At 38.1% G+C, this 23,177-nt stretch overlaps 1 protein-coding gene across 1 annotated transcript in view; it reads right to left on the bottom strand.

Annotated features, from left to right (window-relative positions):
* Positions 1 to 23,177, bottom strand: part of brinp1 (bone morphogenetic protein/retinoic acid inducible neural-specific 1) — a 125,321-nt gene that overhangs the window by 82,453 nt on the left and 19,691 nt on the right. Inside the window, exon 2 of the mRNA XM_086152121.1 lies at positions 15,160 to 15,427. Coding sequence (XP_086008247.1) covers positions 15,160 to 15,377 — 218 coding nt within the window. The 5' untranslated portion in view covers positions 15,378 to 15,427. The remainder of the gene's footprint in view (positions 1 to 15,159; positions 15,428 to 23,177) is intronic.

Genomic DNA, 23,177 nt, shown 5'->3' with positions numbered 1-23,177 from the left:
CCTCTACTTTTCATGTAAGTTTAAGTTGACAAATTTATGCCGTGATTAATAGAATACCGTCACTTGTTTTGTCACGATGACAAAATCTGCATTGCTTAAAAAAGCAATTTAAAACGGTATTGAAATCTAATGTGCACCTGCACGAAACAGCAACGTCGCCACAATTAAACACCATGTTAAAAGCTTTATCAAGGACAAAAGCGTGAACATGTCGTTGCTGATCTGCAATCACATTACTGACTCACTAAAGTCTGACAATGTCATTAGTTGTTAAAAGCATTTATCAGAGCAATAGTTTGCAAACCCTAGAGCTCAAGATAACCTTCCTGGAGACGCTCAGTTTAATGTGCCCTCCCTTTAGATCAGTTCACTGAAGCAGCCATTTATACACGCCACCGGGCACTCGGAGTGGAAAAAAAAAAAACAAAAAACATAAATTCCATGTGAAATGAAGCAGTAAGCTTCTTTACTTGCATTTGCCACCGGCGCTTGGCACATGCATCTCATTCTTGACCATACACCCACCCTTGAGTGAAATCCCTTGATTTCACCACCCCCCCAACACACACACACACACACACACACCTGCCATAATTATCCAGCACAAAAAGTAGCTTGTTGTGAGCTGTGCTTCTTTCACCGTCAGACTCATTAAGCATCCTCATTGTTCACTTCAGCTGAAAAGACACAGACCAGCGAGGATCTGCACGGATCGATGGCAAAGTTAAAAAGCCTCAGAAAATAAACTCAACTCAGATGCCGCACAATGCGGCAATGACGTATTGCCTAATAATGTATTTTATTATGATTACGATGGCTGCTTACATTGACAAAATACCGCAGCAAAATAGGCAATAACCGATTCCCAATCCCAACAGATCAATCGTGCTAGCAAACCTTGTAAAAGATCGGTTTTCCAAAAACAAAATATTGACAAATATTTTCGAGAAAGAATATCCTATTAGTATGTATCAGAATACAATTCTCTTCACAATAGTAAAAAAAAAAAAAATGTGCTGCACTTTGTTATTTTTGAATTAAATTTCCCCTTCACCTCTCTGGGAACACAAAATATGAAGGGGTTTGGACTAAATCTGGAGGTTCTTGGCTATGAAGGACAAGCTGTACCGAAAAGGCTCAAGTAGCTTGGGGGGTCAATTTTGGTAAAGTTGAACTTGAGGTCCTTTATTTCATTTTATTTTAGTTTAGTTTATTTTTCTATCATTTTTTTTTTATTATTTTCAATCTTCAATCTAGTCAAATGGCTTTCATCAAGGTATAATCTGCCTGGAGAGGCAGCGGGGGAAAAAATGTTTCTCTAATGATCTTGAAAGTGGCATAGAAGAGAGGATAAAGTTTGAATTAATCCTCTTGTTTGCGGCTGATGGAGGCAGAATCCAGCTCGGAGGTGTGTGTGTGTTGGGGGGGCATCGACCACAGATGAGCCGGAGATTAACACGTGTGATCGGATCCACTACATTTTGACACAACAGCCATTTCCTGTGAAATGATGAGAATGGAGTCTAAACGGATATAGGCCAACGTGAGTGACTGATTTCCATTCTCTGCCTTCCTCTACCTCTTTTTTCCCATTGTTGTGTCTCACAAATCTCTCCCATGCTCACACACACACACACACACACACACACACACACAAGGGTCCTTAAAACTTCAGTGATTAAAGTAAATAAAAGCCTGTGCTGTTAATTGAAGTTTTATGTCGGGGCTACATGCCATCAGTCATCTGTGAATATTTACGTCCAGGCAACCAGAGGAATCCAGTTGCTATTTTTGGTCGGTTCCGGGCCCCTGAATGTCTCTTGTATTTTTCTAATTTCCCTAACAACTGAGTGAACTCCAGTACTATCGGGATTTATTAGCAGTTCCACTCCCCGCAATTCACTCCCCTCTAAGCTCTCGGTATAGCATAACAGATGTAGGAAAGAAGTTACTTTGAGAGCAGAGAGAAAGCATGTGGGAAGAACCAACCTGTCCTCACAATGAAGTGGCGTGATTTCATAAAGTTAACTCCGATGGGATTTTGAAATATGAATTTCAATGTGACTACTCTTGACATATCTGAATACTGCACGCCTGTTTCACAGACTAGAAAACCAGCCCCTTGTCTGTTTTGAAAGCTAAAAAACAGAGGCGGTGGATAATCTGCACCCCGAGTGATTGTTGTTGATCGTACACTGTCGGGACACTCGATGGACCAATCTCGCCGTCAAACTGTGGTTTCCTGAGAGGAAACGGAGGGGATCGAGGATGGCATGTCAAGTGACAAATTATTTTTCCTCTTTTTTCAATTGTGCCGTACTTTAAAGTGTCAAGTTGTATTTCAAAAGTACCCAAAATCCACCGGTGGATCAGCAGTGTTGAGGTCGAGAGAAGCCGTTGTAGTCGGTATATCTCTTTCTACCCCAAATGGTCAAGATAGTAGGCCGCTGGCACTGACCTCAGATCTTTTCAGTTGGGTTGGGTTGGGTTTTGGTCAAGGGAGCCGTCCATACCTGCTTGGAAAGGTCAGTAGACCACTCTGCACCATACAAATTAAGTCTGAGGGACTCTTTGTGGTGTTAATTTTTATTAGTCCTCAGTGATTATTTAATTTAATTAAATTGAATCTAAATTATTTTATTTTATTTTATTTTATTTTATTTTATTTTATCTTATTTTATTTTATTTTATTTTATTTTTTTTTTATTTTATCTTATTTTATTTTGGTCGCACTATGCCATTGTAAGAAGCCTATATAGGTGCACTGCAATTTTCTGCGTGGTGCACAATTACAATTCGTAAACATGAACTTTGAGATTAAACTGTAAGGCAACTCTGTGAAATTGGTTCATGGTGGAAACCATGCATTCACAATTTATATTGGTTCTTCACTCTCTTTTGTTATCTCTCATTTGTCATCTTCAGACAAAAAATATTTATAATAATATGTATGTAATAGTATGAAAATTACCAAAATATAAAAATATAATTTTAATATCGGTTTCACTACTATAGAGTAAAGTTTTAGATGACTTTACTGGATTTTCTTTTTTCATAATTTGCAACGACAGCCTGCTAAACCTTTGATAGCATACCGGAAATGTTTCACATCAGTGTGAAACATGTACATCACATCACACAAGACTGTCCAGGAGTGCCTCAAAAAATGTAACACTCACTATTTTCCCCATGCCAAGACACAAGACAACTACATTGTGATTTGGCACCTTGACTTTGGCTTCACACTCGCAGAATATTACAAAAAAAAGCTGGGTTCATGAATCAGCCCAGAAACTTTGTGGCAAATATGATGTGACTTTTGAATTTTTTTTCATTTCTTGGATTCGCTCAGAACTTTAGAAACACATCTTGAATCTTGAAGGCGTAATGTGAGAGCTGGTTGCTTTAATACATCCTCTGAGCTTGTTGCTTTTACGGTTATTGCCAGTCTCATGGGAGAGTCGTGCAGACGTCCCACGCAGTGAATTAGTCAGTACTTAACCCTGGCACTTTCTCCTTGCCTCCTGTTTCTCCTCTAATTACCATCCAATCCTTGCCAATAATTAAGTCTTCTCACAGTGGGGGCTTTTTAACTCTAAGTTGTAGAAAGAAAGTGGCATAGAGCCCCATCCTATTTCAATCCCCCCCTCCCCTCCCCCTGTGTCAGCTCACGTAATTGCGATGCAGCCGCAAGTTGACGCCCAGCACTATCTTAAGACGTCAAGTTTCTCTGGCGTAGTTTCGGCTCTTGGTGAACAACTGCTTTATTAGGCAAAATCGACATCCTTCATCGTCGGAGTCCAAAGAGTGATGAAGAATTGAATGACAGTGGAATCTCGGCTTACCAACGTCCCTAATCATGAATAAATCAGCCTACGAACAGAGTTCTCGATCAAATTTCGAATTGGGTTGCGGACAAGTCTCATGAACGTGCAAAGAAACAAACTCACAGAGTTTCCCCACTGTTGCGTAGCGACAATTGTGCATGCTACTCCATGTTGTTTACATTGTTCATGGTTCTGCTCTCCTGTTGTAACCCCTTTTCTAATAGGTTAGCCCTCATTATCGCTTCCAAAAAAGGTCAAAAGTGCCAGTGAAAGTGATGTTAGGAATACGTTAATAATTACAGTCCATCTGAAGAAGGAAATGTTCGTGTTACAGATCTCGCCAAGCACTACGACACAGTTAAGTCCCCCATCTGTGCAATCCTGAGGAACAAAGATGCGCAAAAGACGGCTGATGTGGCAAAAGGGTGAGATGTTAATAAAGCAAAAGTCTCAGGTCCCAGAGGTAGGAGAAAAATTGTTGGTAATTTGGAATAATGAAAGACAACTTGCTGGAGATAGCATTAGCTAGGGTCTCGTATGCGACAGGGCTTTACTTTTGCTGATATAGAAAAGGAAACGCAGAGTACAAGTGCTGGCAAGAAGAGAAACAACACCAGAAACAGAGTCATAATTAAGGTTATCTGTGAAAGACTGATTTGGTTCGCAAACATTTCAGTTCACGAACAGTCAAATAATGAATTAAATCCGTAAGCCGAAGTCCTACTGTACTTTTCTTTGGGGATAATACTGGATTCTGTCATACTCTTGCGGTTGTGCTCTAGTAAAAACACAGATAAACCGGTTGAAAAGATGTTTGAAAGGGATGGGTGATGGCGAGATGGATGTTGAGAAGTATTAGTGCGATGTTTGTCACCAACAAGAAGGGAAAAGCTTTTCCACTCACATAACATCTCATACATATTTTAACACATGTGGTTATAATAACGCAGCTATTGTTGATTTCCAGACTGCATGGTTCACCATAAAAAGCGCTGACAGCCTTTTGAGGATTTACCCTATTTTTACTCTGTGTGTGAATTTTGGACAGACCACAACAAAATGGCAATAATACATAACTTAGTTGTAGTGGTATCCTCTCCGACTGCACAAACCCATTTCAAAATATAATTAGATCTGCAGATATGACCTTTCCATTCTTAATAAGTTAGTGTTGTGAAACACTGTGATGGAAAGTCTAGACTTTGTATCCCCATCTTTCCTGCTAACTATCCAGAAATGTCTTCGATATGAGTGCGCTGACTTCTAAGTTTAGCCAGGGGTACCATCTGTTCCTCTCATTACAAAGATAAATGCGTTTCGGTCTGCAATTAATATTTTGAATATTAAAAACTCACATTTTCAGCAAGTTTTTGAGCCAAAAGGAGCAAGGTGTTGCAATGAAAGGGAAAAATAAACACCGATTCTTTGTGTTGTTAATTATTATTAGTCCTCAGTAATTATTATTACTGATTACTGAAACTGGCAATGTTTATGTATTCATTTATTTTCTGTTTATTTATTGTTTGTTTGTTTATTTATTTATTCATGATATTTACTTAGTCACTGACTTGCTAATTTTATTTTATTTTATTTTATTTTATTTTATTTTATTTTATTTTATTTTATTTTATTTTCCATTCAGTAACACTGCGTACAGTTGTACAAATCATATATAGGAACACTGAAGGTTTCTCCATTCTACACAGTTACAAATCATAATCATGAACTTTGATATCAAAATGTAAGGCAACCCTGTGAAATTGGTTTGGACTGATGTAATGGGTGGATAGAAAATACGTATTCACCAATTTATATTGCTCCTTCATTCTCATTCTCTTTTGCTATCTCTCATTTTTCATCTTCAAACTATATATATATATATATATATATTTATATATATATTTATTATTCTTGTCTTACATGACCGGCATTGATAATAACTATTGCTCTGGATGAATAGAATGATGAAACTGTGTGAATCTCTGTGATAGTCACCTAGAATTAGTGTCTGGAGCCTTTGCGGAGGTTGCAACATTTTCTCGGAAGATAAACAGATGTGATTTTCCGAGTACAGCTGTGATGAGACCCAGGGATGGTTTCCATAATAGATGCCTTTTGTTGTTTCTCATTTGCGCAAGGGGCACACTTCGGAGCGTGATGTGTGTTAGTCATCTGGGCCACTACGATGCTTTTGTGTGGCGGTGCTTTGTCACCTTGAGTGCGACCTCACCGCCGGCATACACATCTCTTCCCTTATTCCTTGTTTTAATCCTAAACTCACCGGACCACCTTTCATGTTTCTGCCACTTACAGACAATTTCTTTCACACACTTTTATCACCTTCCTGTCTCTGTGCCTAATGGCACCTCAGACCCCTCGACGTCTCCATCCTCTTTCTTCAGTCTCTTTCATCCCTCCTGACTTCCCAACTACCTCCCCTCTTTCCGCGGCTACATGTGGCCGCAGCCTGCTGAATTAAACATTGCCACGGACCCTCTCAGCAAATCTGCCGACTCCATCGAAATCAGGCCTTCCAATTACGGATGGCTCCTCCGAACTAATTCAAGACCTGAGTCAGACAAATGTTACACGCTGTTTCTGTCGAAAACAAACGGCAACAAATGATCATCACCGGGAGGAAATCCGAATCCGTTTTGAGTCGATTATTGAAACGGGCGCCTCTGTGTGCCACATGGAGTCATCTGAAAAGACGGGAACAAAAAAGAGGTGAACGGATGCATGAATGAACTCGATGCTACCCTTTTGATGAAAATGTAAAATTAGAGACCGAGCAGAAGAAGTTGTTTGCTCATGCAAATTAGACCTTTCATTTAGAGCTTAGCGCTGATCAAGTGGTTGTGTGCGGACCGCCTATCGTACAAAATAATTAATAATAATAAAGCAATGTTCACTTCAGAGATACGCATAATGTTCTTGTATAACGGTGTCATGACTGTAATATCACATCTAACAGTGGGGTGAAGATCTGAAAGAGCTACTTTTATGGCAAAGGTAGAGTGTAGGACAACAGCTAAAAGTGGTAACAGAATATTAAAATCCCTTACAAGACCAATCTTTGTGAATAGGATAGAAAAGTTTTTTTTTGTTGTTGTTTTTTTTTTTTGCAAAATTGCACAAACCTCCACAAGGTAGCACAATGAAACAGCTCAGAAAAATGGGTAATTTTCACACTTTCAAACTGGCATGATTTCTACCAAATGATTGTTGTATTTTTGAGTTTTTTTTCTTATCTTCAGTTTTGGACTGTGTATTACAGAACTGGACATCCAATATGTTAATTGATGTAGTTTGTTTGGAAAAAATGCAGTGGTGTTTTGATGAACATTTTATATTTTTCTTTTTATTGTATTTTTTTAATCCTATTTTATCCAATTATATCTTATTTTATCCTTTTTTAATTTTATTTTATATTGTTTAGATTTGTTTTATTCATCTATTACACTGAATCATCCATGTATTTGGAATTTAAAGGAAACATTGCAAGAAATTCTAAAAAAGTACTAAAACACATTGAAAAAAATATATGAATATATTCACAGTATATATACTCTAATGTATAAATACTATGATGACACTCTAATGAAAAGTCAGAATGTATAACAGAAAAACAACCTTAATCATATCATGTATCTTTATTCACTTATTTATCTATCAATTAATCAATGGTTCAGTTCTTTTCTCTGTTTCTATACACATTTCAGCCTATTTTTTTGTGCCTCATTTATAGATATATAAATAAGATACTGTTTACATTTCTTAACAACATCACAATGCATTGTATCTCCATCCTATCACATTTCTTTTTTTCCCCTTTAAGACACTTCATTTGCATAGAGATAACATTAGGCACTTTCAATTCCCCCAATTGTCTGCACTGACTTCTTTGTGTCACCTGCTGTCTTTCCTCTGCAGGGCAAAACTAAACAAATAGAAGAAAAAAAATGTATGAGATTTCCTACACACATTTATTTGAAGGAAGTCTAATAAAAAGTTACTTGCTCATAAAACTTAATGTATTCTTTTGAATGGTTTCCCAAATGGTCTTTTTCTTAACACAAAAAGCCCTTTCTTAACTCAAATTGACTAAGATTTTTTAATTACTATATTACACACAAATAACGTTCTTTCCCATGTGTAGTTATTTGCAAAGAAACCAGATATCATTAACTGAATGAAGTATCTATTTTAACTACTTCAAAAGTGTAGTTATATGGTCTCTTGGTGGCACTGCATGAAAATATACTTTGATTATCTAGTGTCATTTTATTTGATATCTCAATTCACACATAAGTACAATGATATAAAATGATTTTTATATTATTTATTTATTTATTGACTTTCAAACATTAAAAGAAATATGTTCAGCTCACATTTAATGGACAAGTAAAAATAAATGACTGAACCTTAAAAAAAAAAAAATACAAATGATATTAATAACAATAATAATGGCAGTAAATGGCAGCTATTACGAGGGTTGTATCAAGATACCTTTTAACTAAGCCTTCAGAATTAAAATAATGTATTTATTGTGATACAGTAAATGTGCATCTGGGGTCTATTGAGGACAGGGTTCACTGGGAACAAAATCTTGTTCCCATCCTCTGACATACTCACATTAATGATGCCATCAATGAAATTGAGAAATCAACAAAATAATTGAGTCCACACAATCATAATCTACTGCACTTTTCAGTTATTTTACTTTATGGTTGTTCTAAGCCATGTAACTATGGCATCATAATGGCTGATTCAGGACACAGTGTATTTTGAGCTTTGAATATTTATGGTTCTTTCTTTTTTTAATGGAGCGTCGGTACGAAAGGAAGTATTTTTTGCACGGCACATCAGAAGTGATATAAAAGCAGGCAGCGGTGTTGTGTTTTCTGCAGGCGGAGCACTTTTTGCTTCTGTTTCCAGTGTTTTAGGCTCTGACTCTCTTTGCTTTTCCCTTTCAACACTGATATATGTCAATAATGAAAATCCAGAGGGTACAGTATATAAAACTCAAATCATATCTTTGGGCCCATCTGAGAATTTACAACCATATGTGAAAGATTTTAAAGTGGGTTGGTATTTTTTCAAATATTCCAAGTGATGCGGTTAAAAAAAGCATATAGGAGGGTTTTATTCATTTCTAGAGGATACGTCTCGCTGCTTTCCAGCAGGATCAGTTTGCATTTTGCTCTGAACAGAGTTCATATTCAAGTGGAATTTTCCCAATTTTCTCCTCACCAATCATTACAACACTCCACACAAAATGTCATATGATTTTGAAGATTCCATGAGCTCTAGTTCAAAGACTGATCAATCAAAACTATGCATTTAATTTTTTTTAATTTTTTTTTTTAAATAACAACCCCTCCACATCACTTCTTTGATTACAGTACAATGCTGATTTGTGGCCTTTAAAATGCATTAATGGTTCCCAGATTTGCATTTATATTGGATTTTCACTCAGGCACACAAGAACCTGAGATAGAGCATTGTGAACAAACGCCTAACAGCCAACACGTATCATCTGAAACACATTCGACCCCATAATAGAGTACAACCAACAAAATGAGAGATGCTAGTCTGAGCAAAACAGGCCATCAAATTTCAAACTGCTGGCTGAAGCACACGGTGATACGCATTATTCAGATCCGACGAAGAAGCAATAGCAGCCAGTAATGAAAGAGGTTTTTTGTGGCTTTGTGTGTGTGTGTGTGTGTGTGTCGTCTGATGAATGCCATACACGGGATTTGGTAAGATTGGGTAGGAACTCCAAGACGGCAGACAAACTTGACACGGTCTGACAATTACTATTCGAAAAACGCAAGACGTGTTAGTGGAGACGGAGAGGATAATTGGTGGCTGGTGGTGCGTCCTCCCCCCTTCGAGTGACAGTGACCTTTTCGGAGAACGAGACAAGAGGCCGGTTCCTCCCGAATCTGTGTTTATCCTTTGAATTAGGCAGAGTGCCCGTGTTATTAAAAGACGTGGCAGATTTGTTTGTCGCCGATCAGGTCGCCATTGTCCAACGGCGCGCCTCGGGGGGGTAGGGGGTAATCTCTCTCGATAAGAGAACCTGAAAGGGATGGATGCTTTGTCACTCCGCAAATCTGATTCAACCACTTTCCAGCACTAAATCGTCAAGGCAGAGATGGTCCCCTGGGAAATTTACAAAGCTATTCAGTCCTCATTGCTGGTTAGAGTCGAGCACGGCGGGGCAATCATGTACCGAGGAGGAGCGGCGTATGTATGATTTCATTCCAGCCAAACGTCGCGCCAGCTGATGTCGGTAATTTCCTCCCCTCTCCGACTGAAGACATACTAATCATTCAAATGAACCGGTCATCCAGGGTTAGGATGATAATCCAACCCGGACCACCGGTTCATCTCAACATCCCTACATTTGGGGGTTGTACCGCTGCTTGACCCTCTGATGGGTTTGAGATGGATGCGAGAAGAAAACAAAAAAACGATGTCATGATTCTTGTGGTGATTGATTCCTCATTATTTTTTTTTGGGGGGGGAGTCAGATCAAGGGCAACATATCCCAATATACACACATCAAAATGAATACAGTTAGCATATAATATTGATAATTTATCATGCACAAATTAGCTCTACAATGCTGTTTTGAAGAAATAGTGACTGATAAGACAAAGTCGGTATTTTAAACATCACTGGAGTCACAATCTAGAGGGGAAAAACAGGTACGTTGTGTTTGGCAAAGTCCTGGTGAAGAAAAAACATGGATTGTATTTCGAGCATCAATGCCGTTTTCTTCTCTGTAATGAGCTGCTTCTCACCAAATCGCAGACCCGCCCGATTCTGAACTCCGCGCGTGTTGATCTGAAAATGAGGTGTGTTAAGGCGCAGCGCTCTCTTCGGGACGACTCAATTTAGACCGAACCGCTTGTTTCCACTCGGGCCGTGACAGAAGCGATCCGAAGCCGGGGCCGTGAAGCACGTATGAATGATTTATGAGTGCGGGTCGCAAATAGCACACGGGCAGAAAAAAAAAAAAAATGTTTTTAGTTCATTTCATTACTATAAATCAAAAGAACACACCCCATTCAAAATAATCGAATAAATAGGAGGAAGACGATGGCAGGAGTCACAACCGATCAACTTCCCTAAACCATTTAATCCGCTGAATTTGAAATGGTCCCCATTTCTAAAGCCCCTTCAATGCCTTGGATTGCATTTACCTATGAATGTCCAGGACATGGGGAGCAACTTGGAGTTGGGTGTAGACGAGGGGGGGAGCCAGAAATCGAACTGCCAACCTCCCGATCGGAGGTACACCTTGTCCTACTGACCGCGCTGCAGTCACCCCAAAGGCAGTTTTTATTGATGAGTCAGAAAATCAAAATGGATTTTTAATCCCGTATCGGTATGGGATTACTTGTGTGTTATCGCGATGTTGCTATTAACACGATTCACTATCACTCAACAAATAATATCGTGTGTTGTGATTCCTATTGAGCCTCCATTGTTATTGTATCCGTGGTGGTGGGATAAAATACTAGCTACTTTTTTTCTTTTCGAAATCTTCTTGTCTTGGCAACTGGGCTTGAATTTCTACACTTGAGGACGTTTAACCCGTCTTCCGAGAGGCCTCTTCAGCTCCAATGACCTATGGGGAGTTTCCAAATATAACAGCCGGGGTTTTGGGCAAGTTTAGGCTATGGTGGCTTGTTGTGTAAAAGGCTAAGTTGATCTATAGAAACTAGGTGTAAGGTGGTGGAATCTCACTAATTTGCTCTTTTGTTCCAACGAACAACACCTCCATTAGCATAACAACCCCCCCTTCAAACTCCCCTTGGATGAGGGTTGAAATGTTTTCAAGAAATTCAAGTCCAGCTGCCAAGAGAAGAGGGTTTCGACAAGAATTCATCATGACCCAGATGACTGAGAACCTCCACAGAAATATAGCTAGATTTTCCACAGCCTGTTTCAACGAGACAATTTCGAAACATCACACCAATCACACGTGCAAGTATTAGACTTTTCTCGAATCTTTTGTCTGACAGATGTGAGGGTATGTCGCTGATCGCCATTGTAATTTTAACAGGAAATACATCTGATCTTACTTAATGCACGATTAAATTGTTTTTTCACGTGGGAGGCAACATCCTGCACCGATGGCTGAATTCAATGACACTAATGGTTTTTAGGTGGAAGAGACAACAGGATTGCATCTGGGACCTGCAACAATCCCAGCCCAACACTAAGTGGAAACACACACATCTCTGTTTCAATAAATCACCACCGCGTTACAGGCAAGCAGTCGATGGGCGTACAGTGTCTGCGGAAAGCAGCCTCTGAAGTTTTGCCTCTGAGATTCGTGTCTCTGTGCAGCATCTCGCTCTGTCAAGATACATATTATGCAAATTCATTGTTTACTGTTCATGTGACAATATCAAGGCACGAAAGCCGGTGGGGACCGAAGGCTGTGGCAAGTTACCAAGAGGGATGGGGGAAAGAGATAGAACAAACTCTGGGACAAAAAGAGAAAAAAAAAAAAAACTGTCAAAGGAATGCGAATGAGTTGACTCTCCTACTCTGTCTCATTCATTCTATAATTTTGAGTGAGCAGACTGCAGAGATGTGAGGAAATCAAAGCACGCAGTTCTGAAAGCGAGGGTATTTCGAGGCAGCTAATTTCCAGCGCTACCTATGTTTGCGGGGCGCAAGGAGATCCAGGCTGAAACAACGCTAATTAATATCCTCTTCAGTAATGAATCTTGTATCGTAATTACTGAACGTAGTTATATTAAAGAGTCAGAGATTTTAAAAAGGCTTGAGTCGTATATTGAATAAGAAGATGAGGATAGAATCTATGGAACATGATTGGTTGAAATATGAAATACAATCTGCATTTATTTTCAAAGTTTTCAAAGTGTAATTTAAGGAAAAGAAAGGTCATTGATGGACAATTTCTGTCTGACAGAAATAATAAAATATTATAAAATCATATAATATGTGTCATGTGTATTGTTACATATGACAATATTAGCATGTAAAACAATATAATTCAAACAAAATATGAATAAATAATCATATGAATCATATAAATATAACCAGGAATTAATTAACTGGTTAATCAATTTCAGTTTCATACCATGAAAGGGTAAATAATAATAATAATAAATGTTTTTATCATTATAATACTGCTACTACTACTAGTACTAGTACTACTACTACTATTATTACTACTACTACTACTACTACTACTACTACTACTACTACTACTACTACTAATTACTACTACTACTACTACTACTACTAATAATAATAATAATAATAATAATAACAATAATAATAATAATAATAATGATAATAATAATAATAATGATAATAACTCCACAACCTCTACTCAAGTTATGGGCTAATTACATTTAAAAATCTTTATGGCCTTCACTCCCCTCCACTGCCTCTCGTCACCTTTCAGATCATAAGAGGTTTAGATCAGGGAAAATTAATAGGCTTATGTTCAGTTTATGACAACAAATAATTGAGAATGAGGTTAAGGAAAACAACCGGGAAAGGGCCGGATCAAGATTCCATCTCGCAAAACAACAATCTGGACTGTAAGTCATGATTGGAAGCGCGGCTGCAAAATTGCGTTGCTTATCCAATTAATTGCATGCACTGCTTTTCATCAAAAAATATATTATCTATATTTTATGAAACGTAACAGGCATTTTTATGAAGTGAATGAATTGAATATGGATTGAAAATTCACCTAGACCTTCAGTCTTGATATACAATCGGGGATCAAGACAGCGGCTGTTTCACACCAATAGGGCAAAAGCATGCATAAATTAAAACTGCAAGGTGATAAAGTGAACAAAATGAAGATACTAATCACATAATATCATTGTTCTGACATGGCTGACAATACAATTGTATATGGCGATCTGCAGCAAACCATTGTAAGTCATATTAGTCAACATACATTGTAATTTATGAAAGTCTAGAAAGTAAAATATCACGAATACCTCTTGGAGTGCTGTGTCCTGCACTCCAAGAGACATTCATGCCCAATCCCCTTACTGACAGAAAATAATACCATACCAGATTTAAAGACCCGGGCTCCAATTTGTCCACCTAAAAGCTCACTGTCCCAAGATGGCAGCCAAATGGATTGCGAATAATTGATGGCAGGACCAAATCAAGAGGCTCAAAAAATGGCCATTTCACTAGGACTCTTCATCATTCATGGATGTGTTTATGCAAAACAGGGATGAATCAATCAGAAAGTCATTGTGCAGAGGAGCCAGGTTCACCGGAGAAGCACATCTCGGCCCACTGGTGACATGTGAACCCTTTTGCCTCAAAGAAAACGATATTATTTTAAAGAGGTGTGGAGATTTGATGCTTTTTATGATTCTTAACAACAGGAAACTTTGACTGAAAGGTGCACCATGTGGTTATACATCATTAAAATTAAATCATCCCCCAAAAAGAATACAAGCAGTTAATAGCTGTGTATGTGAGAAATGTATTGACATTTGCATATCCTTTCATAAGGACATCTATTCTACTGGCTGCAGAGCAGATAATATCACGAAAAAAATTCTAGCCCTCCTGGATTTTTAGTTATCAATTAATCCTCTGCTTTTGATGATTCAAATTTTGAATTTGATAAAATGTAATGAAAGATTAAAAAAAAATCTTCAAGCATTCAGCATATCAAATGATTACATACATATATATATATATATTTTTTTAGATTCAGTTATCCTTTTTGACAAATAACATCATAAAAATGTTCAAATGAAATAAACTGCTCCATATCCTGTTTTAATGTGGCCTTCATATGGATGGATGTTGATATGGACAGTTGACCTTCCTTATTATATAACCCTGTCTTTATATTACATATTATATTATCCTTATATGATAAAGAACGACATACTTTATCATGTTATATTACATTACTTATATATATTACAATAGCTTTCTGGAGTTATTTATTTATCATTTGTACACAGATTTTTTCACACTTATTTTTTTTTTCCTTTTTTGTTTTGTTTGTTTTTCTGTCTAGGTATGGCTAAAAAAAGTTGTTTCCTAAATATTGTTTAAATCCCCTCCAAAGTGAAGATGCAAAATTGATGTTCACTTTAAAGGTGAGTGCATGCAAATGAAAAAAAAAACAAAAAAAAACAGACTGAATAGGTTATAGATGTGGACAGCGAATCCTTTTTGCAACTTAAACCTTAAAATAGAAGAAGCATTCCTAAAAAAAAAAAAAAAAAAAAAAAAAGAAAAAAAAACGCCCGCCATCAAGTACACAAGCCGAGAGTGAACTCACCTATAAATTTTATATCGGGTCGTAAATCCTTGGCGGAATCTATCCACAAAGGACAGATAACTCCGGGAGTGGTGGAAAGGTCCGCGGTCAGAGATGAGCCAGTCATATTGCTTGGTGACATGCTGCTCAGTGGCCAACGGGTCCTGGCGGGAAGACTGAACTGTTATATGGTCCCATATAAACAGGAAGCAGATGACCTCAATAAACCTCCAGTTCATGCTTTTTTTTAAGCCGCTCTCTGTTCATTCTTGCTCCATTATGTGGAGACCTGGCGGAAGAAAAAAAAAGAGGAGAGGGGGGACAAAAGAGGGACAGACAGAACAGAGAGACGTTAGATTGTAACCTCCGTTTTTGGCCGAGAGATGAGAGGGCGTCACGGAGTCACTAAATTGCGATGTACCGAACGACTGACACGGGGAGGTGAAGTTGTCATTGTCGCTTTGTAATTTAACCGTGACATGATACGTGTCATTTTTCAAAACTAATTTACATTGTTCCCCGTGCACGGCGAGGAGATTCTTTTTCTAAGAGAGCCATGGAGGTCATACCTTTTCCCGGCTCAGCACAGACTTCATACCCTTGTCCAAGTTCCCTTTTTGTTGCTTTTTTTTTTTTTGTTATTTTTAATTGAATTTTATTGTCCTCCTTGACAAATCCTGTCAAGGGCCTGCTTTATTATGTTGTCATGACAACCAGCCATTAATGTTAGCATACAACCAATAGGTATCTCTGCAAATAGCCTTTTCCCCCCAGTGGTGCTGTTTTTTTACTGTTGTAGGAAAAGAATCATGACTGACTAGCAATCGTCTGAACTTCTGTGCAAATCAGAGATTAATTAATTCATTCAGTGATCAATTCAACATTTTTTGCATCACGTATCTAGCCTGTCTTGGCTAGCAACAAGCAAACATTCACTCTCTCATTCAGATGTCGTATTTCCCTTTACGACATCTGAATAAGAGGGCAAATGGTTCTATCTCTCTCTATGTGGCTCTGTGATCCACTCATCATCATCAACTCTGAGCGCAGGACACGCGGCATAAATAACAAATGAATGAATTTGCAATATTTTAGATGTTCAAAATATTGCCAGTCAGATATTATCATTTCTTGCTGTAGTCATAGACAGCACTGGGGACGTGCAGATTTGAGGGGAGGGGTTGCATGACTACATTAATTGTCGCGTGTCGTGACACAAAGAATCAGCTCAAGTCGGAATTTGCCGATAAAATAGCAGACTTTGAATACAGGGTCGCATATAGAGACATATGACCATTCACTTTCTCATTGCCATGTCAGGAATATTCAGGGTGCACAATGAATCTCCTGCATGTTTCCGTGCAGATACAGGGAAGAACATGGAGTTCCACACAGAAAGGAACGCCGTCGGAATCCCGCCAGGAACCATTATAACGTGAGGCTAACCGCTGCACCACCTTGCCGCACAATAGGGAATTTAAACATAAAATAAACAAATATCAATACAATCAAATTACACTGCAATGCATGAAATGGTTTAAACTAAAAACATAAAACACGGTTGCCTTTTTCAAGATGCACAAAGTAAGAAATCCCTTTGGTTCTACGGGAGCTGCAACAGACGGCTCATCCCGCGGTTAAAATTGTCCTCGACATCACAAAATGTCATTTTAATGACAAACGCAACCGTGTCTCTATAAATATTTTAGAAGCAAAGCACTTGGAAATAATGAAAATATGCAGAGGCAAAGCGGGAATTGGCGAGTATGGGTCTTTTTCAAAAATATCGTACAGCAGTAGAGTAGGGCTTGTGTTTCGGTATTCACTGACACACCAGTGTACAGTTTCACTATTTATTATGTGTACCAGTTTAAATGCCGGTTGCTGGCTTAATTCCCAAAGTCCAAAATTCATTTTGAGACCCTAAATTGCCGAGACGCGTAGATGAGAGGATAAATTGTTGCATGTATTTGCATGACGTGTGAATGTGAGACTCAACGACTGTATGTCACTATGGTAACGGTAATTTTTAAAATTAACAAGAGGTAGTGTTCAGATCCGTTTAATTTCCTGCTTGATGGATAAAGAAAAAAATATTTATTTGCTGCAATTTTACAAATCTAAAAGAAAAAAATGTGTTTCCTCATTTTGAGTCGACTCTGAATATTAATCTGTGCCAGGAAGCGAAATTATGCCTCTTAGATAATGATAAAGAAATGATTCCCATCAGTAATTGCATTAAGGAAACCTTGCCCCTTTGGCCGTGGGGCACCCAGCAGTGCTATCAAGTGCTACTGTTTGAAATCTTTCCAGTTTCATGGTTTATTAGACAATAAGACCTCATGAAAGAGCAGAGAAAATTTAATAGGTCTAATCTTTCACTGTTAAACGGCAAGTGAACTACTTGATTTTAAAAAAGTTAACTAAAGTGTATTGACATAATTAAGGGCTGATTGTTTTGTCACATAATGGTTAAAATCCCAGTTAAAATTTATCACGGCGCTTTAGATTGATTATGTCTTATATTACTTAAATGTCTGTTCTTCTCCACAGCAAAGGAACAGAGAATGGGAGATAATTTGATAGTGTATAACAAATTACAATTATGCCGCTAAGTTCAACTATGATTGCAGTGAGATTTCAAGTATCAAATATAATTATGGGTTTGGGGTTTAGCTGCCTTTTTCCACATATGGAATAAAAAGAAGTCAGCTTTTAGTTCCTTTTACTCACCTGAAAAATTAAACAGCCTCCATATAAACACTGTTTAGTTACTACTTCTTAATTCATTATACATTTGACTAGAAGGAGTCACTTTATATGGATGTGCTCTTTATCACTTTTTTTTTTTATTTCTTGTTTAATTTAATTTAATTTAATTTAATTTAATTTAATTTAAGTACATACATAAATTTAATATATATTTGTTTTGGTGATGCCGTAGTACTTTAACACCTATCTTAGTAAGTACAAAGTGACCTTTTGCATTTTGACATTACACAAAATGTGTTTGAAAGACGGGTGCTACACATGTTGATATCACATAATCATCCTGACTCTCACTCTCTCTCTCTCGCTCACATACAGACATTTGCTTCATAATTGTTCCTCGAGTCCTGCGAGAACCATTGTCAGATGCAGTAAACAGTTACACCCGCAGACGGAAAAACCATTTAGTTTAATTTAAGGAGATGGTGCACGTACCAGGCAAATCCTCTACTATTACCAAATGTGGCTCTGTTTACAAATGCAGATCAAGGGAAAAGTACTTCCCAGTGTTTGGCATTTAAAGATAGATTTGGGACTGCTATAAATCTCTATTTGGCATTTAGGTTTTGAGCAGAAATTGGGGGGGATCCGTGGACGCTTTGAACAACTAAAGTGTGTTGTTTTTTTCAGGTGAGAAACTGCCTTTAATTCAAGCTTTTGTGGCAAACAACTCAATTATGTTAGATATTTCCAATTGTGCCATCATTGTAAAATTCAAACATTTGCCGCAATAATGTTGTAGATTTTAGAGCCTGACGTGCTTTCATTCCCGCGCTCACGTATCTAAATGCTATGAGAATTATCCATGTGATTTATCCAGACTTAGTCAGTCACACCTGCATCAATGTCAGGTTAGACAATGAGGATTTGTGGAGCATTGAGACGGTGAGTGCGCCTGCTCCTTCCTGATCTCCGACAAAGTGGATTTAAGATATCCCAAAGGAAAATGTCTTCCATCAGAAAAACGTTTAAGCTCCGCTTTAATTTGACGGAGCATCGGTACATAGAGGGGCCTTTTGCCGTGTGACGAAACGGGAGACTGAAGAGGCTGCGACGGCGCACACATTCTTATATGCATGTAAAGATTTCAACATTTCTTTGTGCATCAGAGGCGATGGTCATTTATAACATCGTGCGGCGTGTAGAATCATGCGACAAAGACTTGAGCACGCTTGCGTCATCCAGTCATACATTGCTCCTCCTGGTCATTGTGATGAACACACGCACCGTCTTAAGCTAGAATTAAGCTAGCGACCTCACAACAGCGTGGTGGCAATAATAGATAAAACATGAATAAATATATAAATAAAATTGGCTTTGTTCAACTGATTGGATTTATTCATGCTCCTTTTTCAAGGAAGCGATTTTGGTCATAGTGGCATCATATTGTGATGTCTCTCCCCTCTGCAATGCCATCATGCTCTGACACACACTTGATTTGGACAGCTATTTGATGCGGATCATCATAGGTTAGGGCCTATGTGGGAGGAGGGAATATGACAAAATTACAAATATAATTACAAACTACTAACTAAATTGGATTAAGTAGTAAAATTCATAATAAAAATGATGAAAATAATAATCATCAGTATTAGCATTATTAGCAATATGAGCATTATTCACTTTATTTTTGTCCCTCTTCTTTTGGTTGGTGATGTAACAATTATTATTATATTTATTATTATTTTCATGCTCATAATACATGCTTTAAAGATGCTTCTTTCTACTTTATTGAAGTAATATGTTACCGATTAATAAACCCGCACTCTGTTAAGACTATTTGTTAGATTCATAGGTTTAATTTAAAAAAGGGGCACGTTTAACAGGGTAATGAAGTTTCCAACATGTTCCGAAAATAATACCGATCAAACACACGTTGACAGAATAGTGGTTTCTTATATAATGTATATAATATCATTCTTTATCAAGACAAAGACTGAAATCAGATGCAATGTCATCCAGTGATAACTTTGTCTGTGTGCATGTATGTGTGTGTGCTAGAGCATATATGTATGAGTGTAAGTCTGTGTGTAAAAATATTATTAATAACTGATTTTGAGGGGAGGGAAGCAGATTAGTGAGTTTTATGTATATATATATATATATATATGAAAGAGATAAATTACAGTTTTAAAAGTAATGCGAATATACAAACCTCTGCATTGAACAGGTAGAAAGAAAGAAATATTTCTAATCATCGGCCACACTGTTACAGCCTGTCTTAGTAATCCCAAAACACAAAAATATATTTCTTAAATTATGTTTTTTTTTCCTTATTTGCTGATCATCTCTATTTGCAGAGTGGATTAGTAAATCACAGAAGGGAAGAGCAGAGTGGATCACATTTACCCTTGAATAAGCAGGGTAAAAAGGGGAGGATGTCTGCTTCAGGAAATCACTAGACAGGACAAGGGAGGCTTGTTTTCTCCATCCTCTTTTTAAACAGGCTTATTCATGCTGCAACTCCCCCTCCATTCTGGTTCATTCAAGGGGATTCAATTTCAATTCTGGTCCTGTCACTAGGTTTGTCAATCAATTCCTCTCTCCCCAGTGTGGGGCCTTAAGTGTTCCTCTTTATTCTAAAAAAGTTAATAAGAATGGGGAGGCTTGTTCTCCTTATTTGTATTCTAAATCCCAGTGAGGGAAGAGATCAATGTAGAATGAAGCCTTTTGCAGGGAGACAGGTATGCGCAGGGGGCTCAAACCCATATTTCCATAATATCCATCTATCCATTTTTCATGTTTTTAAATCCGGTCACTAAGGAGTACTTTTTTTTTTTTTCAGTTTATGTTTCATGAAAGTTCTCTCTTCCCTGTTACAAGCATGTATTGGGTAGTTGGATCCATTTTCCAATGATATAAGAAAAACAATGAAACACATCAGGTGTTATTTTATTTTATTTTATTTTATTTTATTTTATTTTATTTATTCATGCATTTTTCAAATGAAGGGGCAAAGGAAATTTGAGACAGACACAAAAGAGAGTCTTGGGAGAATGACAGCACACTCACGTCTTATATAGCAACCTTGTGTCATCTGAATTCTGAGAATTATGACTGCATATCTCCCGGCCATGTGTGGAAAGCCATAGAAATGGTCCGCCACTCGCAATTGCTGGGAAGTAACGGAGGAATGGCAGGACCGGCCGTGGCTAACTTCATTTGCAGTGGATTCTGCCCCACCCCCCCCAATCTTTCGCCTCGGTCCTGTCGGGTCTTTTCAAAAGGACTGCAGTGGCACCCTGACCTTCAGGAAACATGGCTGAGCAAGCAACACTGTGTTTGATAATTAAATTCTCTGGCTGGTCAGCAACCAATCAGCTCAGCTCAGGGGATCAATGGCTGATTTTAAAGAGCAAACTAATTCACTAATGGTCAGAGTTATTCCAATTTACCTGGTTGCTGAATTATTGTGTCCAAATCTATTCTGGGACGGGGCGGGAAGGGGATCAATGCAAGCCGGGAAAGGGAACGGTGGCGGAGAGTCAGTTGCATCTGTTACGGGAGGCGGTGCAAGAGGTGCACCGTGACGTTTGATGGTTGCACATTTGAACACCATGAAGCAAACTAATTAATAAGACTTTAGAAAAATGCATTATTTTGTCAGTTGTTTCAAAACATGAAAGGCACATGTGGGAATTCATTTATAAATACATAAATGTAGATATATGAATTGCATGAAACTTTAGAAAGCCCATTCCTTTGCTTTCATTCCCGACTGTTTGACCTGAGGAAAAATAAGAGGGATTCTGCATCTTCCGTCGCTGTTACAGCCATTCACCAAAAAGAATGAGATTCTAACCAGCACTAGCAGGCCATTTGTCACCTCATTCACCATATGCTGTACGGCACCGCGGCGATGCTATGGATAAACATCGATCATTTGTCATTTCACAAATAGGCTTTCAAAGTGCATTTTTTTTATAATTACTTCATGGTTTTATTGATGAGAAAACGACCGGCTGTTTATTTATTTTTATGTTTTTTTTTTTTTTTTTTCAGCGCTATCTTTATTTTTTGTTTCTCATTGCCAAAGACATAAGGGAGGAAGGAAAAAAAAAAAAATGCCACGTGATGAAAAACTCCAGCCGTAGCGGATTCCACAGCAGGCTGCCTTTTCTTCTCACATTCTGCTAAAACAATGTGTGATTAAAGACAAAAAATGCCAGAGCAGATTGCCTTCCCTTAGCTGGTCACACTCAAAATGCACCCAGAGGAGCGCCTGACATGAATCAAACCCGGAATGGGAGCTGCTCCGGGGATGTAAATGATACTGTTCACACAGCAGCTCCCCCTTGCTCATGCATGTAAATGTCAGGAGATGTTATCTACAATACGGTTTCCACCGACTAGACCCGAAAGGCCTAGACCAAAGGACACAAAGAGAAAGGGAAGATGTGTAAACCTGTTTATCTCTGAAAAGAGTACAATAATAAAATGTCTGCCCTACACCGACTTGCATCTGCAATATGCTTAGAATGTAACGAAGAGGTAACAGATATGAAGTGAAGTCTTACCTCAGGCTCAATTATTCTTTTTTTATCATTACTTCCGGCAAAGTTTAAACAGCTGAATTTCTCATCTCTCCCCTCTGTGACTGATCCGTCATAATTGCCCGAGTAACATTTTATTCCAATCTTACAATCGGTGTCTTGGGAAGGGCGTGATGAAGTGTTGTTGCGAGGCAACTGCGAGGCTGGGATTGCATTGCAGAGCTACATTTTCTTTTTTTGTTGTTGTTGTTTTGGAGACATATGTGCCGAAAGTATCACCTCATCCGGGTGAGGGCATGTTTTGCTCATCCTATTTTAGCATCTAAGCCGAAGAAGGAAGAGGAAACAAAATGTTGTTTAAAAACTTTCTATTAAAACCTCGGATTTCTGCACATGTTCGGAGTTTTTTTGTACACGCATGTGTGCTTGCATGTTGTGTGTATGTGTATGCATGTGTGTGTGTGTGTGTCTTGAGGGGCCTGACAGAAATGCATAACAGCTGTTGTGCTCTCAAGAGATTGGAACACTAGTATTATGTGAAGTGAGTTTTTTTTTTGTCCAGCTGCAGTGGGTTATTTTTGTTCGCATTCTGATGCCGTGCCATCTCTGAATTTACTGACCTAATTTCTTCGCAGTTTTGATGTTTACATGCCAGTTCAACCTTTGACCAATCACTAACAACCAGTCTTGGGTGAGATGTTCCTATGTGACCAGTAACCCTCCATCCGGGGAGTGTCAGGCTGGTCTTCACATCTCACACATCAGTTCTAAAGCCTT

Source organism: Fistularia commersonii, chromosome 9 (assembly GCF_037954325.1).
Source record: "Fistularia commersonii isolate RoL2024-O1a breed Wild chromosome 9, RoL_Fcom_v1.0, whole genome shotgun sequence".
NCBI lineage: Eukaryota > Metazoa > Chordata > Actinopteri > Syngnathiformes > Fistulariidae > Fistularia > Fistularia commersonii.
Note: the sequence above shows the minus strand (reverse complement) of the source record. Positions and strands in the feature narration are given on the sequence as shown.